General features: G+C 32.6%; 2 protein-coding genes across 2 annotated transcripts in view; one reads left to right on the top strand and one right to left on the bottom strand.

Moving 5' to 3' along the window:
* The window catches only part of LOC137627882 (uncharacterized), a 492,086-nt gene that overhangs the window by 348,501 nt on the left and 138,585 nt on the right, over positions 1–5,000 (top strand). The gene's annotated exons all lie outside the window — the stretch shown is intronic.
* Positions 1–5,000, bottom strand: part of LOC137627544 (uncharacterized) — a 9,270-nt gene that overhangs the window by 184 nt on the left and 4,086 nt on the right. The window contains exons 2-5 of the mRNA XM_068358639.1: positions 4,447–4,557; positions 2,809–3,003; positions 725–871; positions 1–426 (exon numbers count right to left, since the gene is read on the bottom strand). The exon at positions 1–426 is cut by the window's left edge and continues 184 nt beyond it. Coding sequence (XP_068214740.1) covers positions 205–426; positions 725–871; positions 2,809–3,003; positions 4,447–4,557 — 675 coding nt within the window. The 3' untranslated portion in view covers positions 1–204. The remainder of the gene's footprint in view (positions 427–724; positions 872–2,808; positions 3,004–4,446; positions 4,558–5,000) is intronic.

Genomic DNA, 5,000 nt, shown 5'->3' with positions numbered 1-5,000 from the left:
TAGAAGAGTTGGAAGACCAAGGCCTACATTGGTGAGGACTGTGAAGCGCGAAGTAAATGTTGAATTAAAACCTCAAGATAAAGACGACTGGCGAAATCTAACCGAGGCCCTTTGCGTCAATAGGCGTAGGAGGAGATGATGATGATGATGTTTCCTAGAACAAATTTATTTCCCTATAAACACCTAGTGAAGCTGCACACAACCTCAGAGCGCCTTCACGAAGTAGTTGAAATGGGAGGTGCCCGCCTTTTCTGTGACGGCTTCCACGTCAAGCAGGAGGCGTCCTGTCGCGTCCGTGAGCGTCTTGACGTCCGTCTTTTTAATGGTCGAGTAACCCATCTTCTCAGCGATGTGGTCCGTGACGACGTTCACAGCTTGGATGGTGGCCACGTCGCAGCCTAGATCTCTGCCTTTCTCTTCGCTCATCTGGTGGGGTAGAAGTGTTAATCGAGATGGGTTTAGTGACGTTAAGTTTTGTTATTCATGGTATTATTATAATTTTTGAGATAGACAGATAGTGTGGGATACAAAAAGTCTTAAAAGTATGTCGTTAACATATATATATATATATATATATATATATATATATATATATATATATATATATATATATATTATATAAATCAACTTTATGGCTAATGAAGAAAGTCAAATTGACCCCAAAAATGGTATGTCGCGAAGGCAAACCTAAGTAACGTTCATTATCAAGATTTCCGAACATTACCTGAATGAGCTTGAAGGCTAGACCTCTTTTGTTGTAGTCGGGGTGTACGTTAAGACATTGCAGCTCCAACTGTTTCTTGAATCTCCCCTTGTTGAAGACGTCGACGTCCCGGCACAAGTCGTGAAGGACTTTTGTGTACTGGTTTGCCTGTGGAAGAAGAATTGGTTACGTTTAAAGGTCACTCATGAGTGGCAGAGGCAAGGGTCAGTGGCAATGCCCTAGCCCTAGCCGAACATTGCCTTAGAGACTGACCATATATCGATATGATCAGCGCCCAAGTCTTGCCTCCACCCAAGCTGGGATGATGGAGGTCCAACCATTGGGTGCTGCCGACTCAGTAAGTAGGCCAATAGGCTCTCCCAAAACCACCATCTTTACCTCCAAAGGATAGTAAGGTTGGAGTAGATAGACAGGGACTTTTCCTATAGGCTACCACAACACTAAGCCTGTTTTCAAAGAGTAGAGTTAAACCTGTTTTAGGGTAGTGGCGGTTTAGCTTAAGCAACAGTGGAGTACACCAAAACAGTAAAGCAGACTGTTATGCATGTTTTAAAACAGTTAGGTTCATGAAACCTTTTGTAAATGGCTCCTTAGCTAATGGTGAGCAGCTCTTCTATAGGACACTACAAAACCAAGCCTTGGTTCTCCAGTCCTTGACAGTGCCATAGCCTCTGTACCATGGTCATCCACTATCGTGGGTCAAAGTTCTCTTACTTGAGGGTACACTCAGGCACTGATCTATCTGTTTCCATATTTCCTTTCCTCAGTGGACTATTTTCCTTGTTGAATCCCTTGGTTTATAGCTAGCATCTTTCTTTTCCAACAAGGGTTGTAACATGGCTATTAATAATGATAATACTGGCGGTTTAGCTCAATGTTACACAGACTGCCTGTGTCTGTCTCACGTTTGTGAATGTGCTGTGACAAAGGGACATTTACTGCCATATTTTTGCTTTCTGATACCGGAGGTTACTGTAAGAAACAGGTTAGAAAATAGGACATTTTTGGAAAGATTATCTTTTCCTGACGACCTGAATGTTCATAAACTATTCCAGATTTTGAAGATAAGCTAGCCTTATGGAATAAGGGGTGCCAAGATCTACCAATATATACCATTACCTGAAAAGGTAAACAGACAAATGAAATAGATTGCATGAAGAATATTACTCAGCCAAGTGCATTGCAATCACTTCCATTGAGGAAAAAGAAATTTGTACCTTTTATAAGGGATTCGACTCGTATGAGAACACACACTCCATTTGGTGTCATTAATGACAGTACATCACAACAAGAAAAATTAACGACATATGTATGGCATCACTTTAGAATATTGTTCATATCCTTGAAGTTCTTAGAGCCTTACCCATAATATTATGAGAAAGAAAACTGGAAAAGAACAAAAATGAAAATATACAAAGAATGATTATATATATATATATATATATATATATATATATATATATATATATATATATATATAATATATATATATATATATATATATATATATATATATATATATATAATATATATATACATATATATATAATATATATATATATATATATATATACACAAATTGTTCACGCTCAGACTTCCTATCCCTCGAGTGGGGTGAGAGGGAGTAGTCTTACCATGGTGAGAGTGGGTTGAGCGCATGTGTGAATAACAATCTTAATGTTTAGCCATAATTTTTGACGGGTTACACACTAGTGTGTGTGTATATATATATATATATATATATATATATATATATATATATATATATATATATATATATACACATATATATACACATATATATATACATATATATATATATATATATATATATATATATATATGCATATATATATACATATATATATACATATATATATACATATATATACACATATATATAAACATATATATACATATATATATAAACATATATATACATATATATATAAACATATATACATATATATATATCCATATATATAAACACACATATATACACCTATGATATTGAAAAAAATCGAGAAAGACAAAAAGCGAAAAGTTCAAAGAATGAACTACCCAGAGTCCTAGACTATACAAACCTTCTCGTTTTCCTGTCCACCTTCTTGGAATATATCCGGGGCATCTGGATGGAGAATCCTGCTGAGCATAAAGGCCACCAGTCTTCCGGAGGACTTCTCCCTCATGCCGAAGCTGACTTGGCTGTCGAAGGTCGGCGGGAAGACCTCCTTCAGCAGTGGTAGGAACTCCTCGAAGGACATGTGGAGACCCAGACACTTGGAAGGAAAGGAGGAGATTGTTAGGATACGGTTATCTGTATCATCCTGGGTTTGAGGGTTGGATAAGGTTTATATATTATTCGAAGTTTCGGGTTAGGATACGGTTTTTTTTATTTTTCGAAGTTTCGGGTTAGGATACGGTTTTTTTATTTTTCGAAGTTTCGGGTTAGGATACGGTTTTTTTTTATTTTTTGAAGTCTCTGGTTAGGATACGGTTTTTTTATTTTTTGAAGTCTCGGGTTAGGATACGGTTTTTTTTATTTTTTGAAGTCTCGGGTTAGGATACGGTTTTTTTTATTTTTTGAAGTCTTGGGTTAGGATACGGTTTTTTTTTATTTTTTGAAGTTTCGGGTTAGGATACGGTTTTTTTTTTATTTTTTGAAGTTTCGGGTTAGGATACGGTTTCTTTATTATTCGAAGTTTAAGGTTAGGATACGGTTTCTTTAGAATTTGAAGTTTTAGGTTAGGATACGGTTTCTATATTCGAAGTTTCGGGTTAGGATACGGTTTTTTTTATTTTTCGAAGTTTAAGGTTTGGATATGGCTATTTGTTATTCAAATTGAGGTTAGGATACAGTTATTCACATTATCTAAGATTTGAGGATAAGTTTTCTTTTTTTTTTATTATTTCAAGGTTAGGATACGGTTTCTTTAGTATTCGAAATTTTAGGTTAGGATATGGTTATTTGTATTACTTAAATTTTGAGGTTTGGATGGGTTGATTGTATTATCCAAGCATTGAGGTTATGCTTTTTTTATTTTATTTTTTTTATTATTTGAATTTGAGGTTAGGCTATGAATATTTGCATTACTCAAGATGTACATTGCCAAAAACTTGTCGTAAAAACACAATAAAAATCCTGGACATATAAGTATGTCTGTGCGTGTGTGTATATATATATATATATATATATATATATATATATATATATATATATATATATATATATACATATACATATACATATATATACACACATATATATACATATATATATACATATATACACACACATATATATATATATATATATATATACACACATATATACACACATATATATATATATACATATATATACATATATATATATTATATATATACATATACATATATATATATACATATACATACATATACATACACACACATATATATATATATATATATATATATATATATATATATATATATTACAGTATATATGTATATACACATACATGAAAAGTTATAAACGAAGTACAAAGAAAAAAAAGTATAGAGAACTGGTGAAATTAAACAAAAGGAAAAGAAACATAGAAGAAATTATCACTGCACGTGAAAATACATAACATAAAAGGGAATTGATGAAGGAAGATTTATGTAGGCTCACAAACATAAACAGAATAAATATTTCACAAATCACAACAACAACAACAACAATAATAATAATGACTTACTAGCGGTTCTCGATTCACATAGGATACTCTCGTTAAGTTGTATATGTCATCTGCGTCTTGGGAAGTTATGGGAAATTCTTCCAAGTCTTCGTTTGATTTTCTCATTTGTGCCTGAAAGTAGTGGAATATATAAAATCTTGTCTTGTATAGATACATAAATACATACACTTTTGCATATATATATATATATATATATATATATATATATATATATATATATATATATATTATATTATATATATCATCATCATCCATAACTAGTCCACTGTATGGAACCGGAAAAGCAGCCATCAAAAGACAAGGCATTGAAAGGCCATGAACAGAAGATTGTGGAAGGCTATGTCTGAGGCCATTGTTCTGTAGTGGAATAGCAACGGCTGATGATTTTGATAACACACACACACATAATACATATATATATATATATATATATATATATATATATATATATATATATATATATATATATTACAATATCTGCCCAAAATGCTTCTGTAGTTAAGTGAAATTTAAAATACTTAGTAAAGCAAATAACAAATTACATGAATAATTGG

This window comes from Palaemon carinicauda, chromosome 35 (genome assembly GCF_036898095.1).
Source record: "Palaemon carinicauda isolate YSFRI2023 chromosome 35, ASM3689809v2, whole genome shotgun sequence".
Classification (NCBI taxonomy): domain Eukaryota; kingdom Metazoa; phylum Arthropoda; class Malacostraca; order Decapoda; family Palaemonidae; genus Palaemon; species Palaemon carinicauda.
The sequence above is the reverse complement of the archived record's forward strand: the minus strand, read 5'-3'. Positions and strand labels throughout refer to the sequence as shown.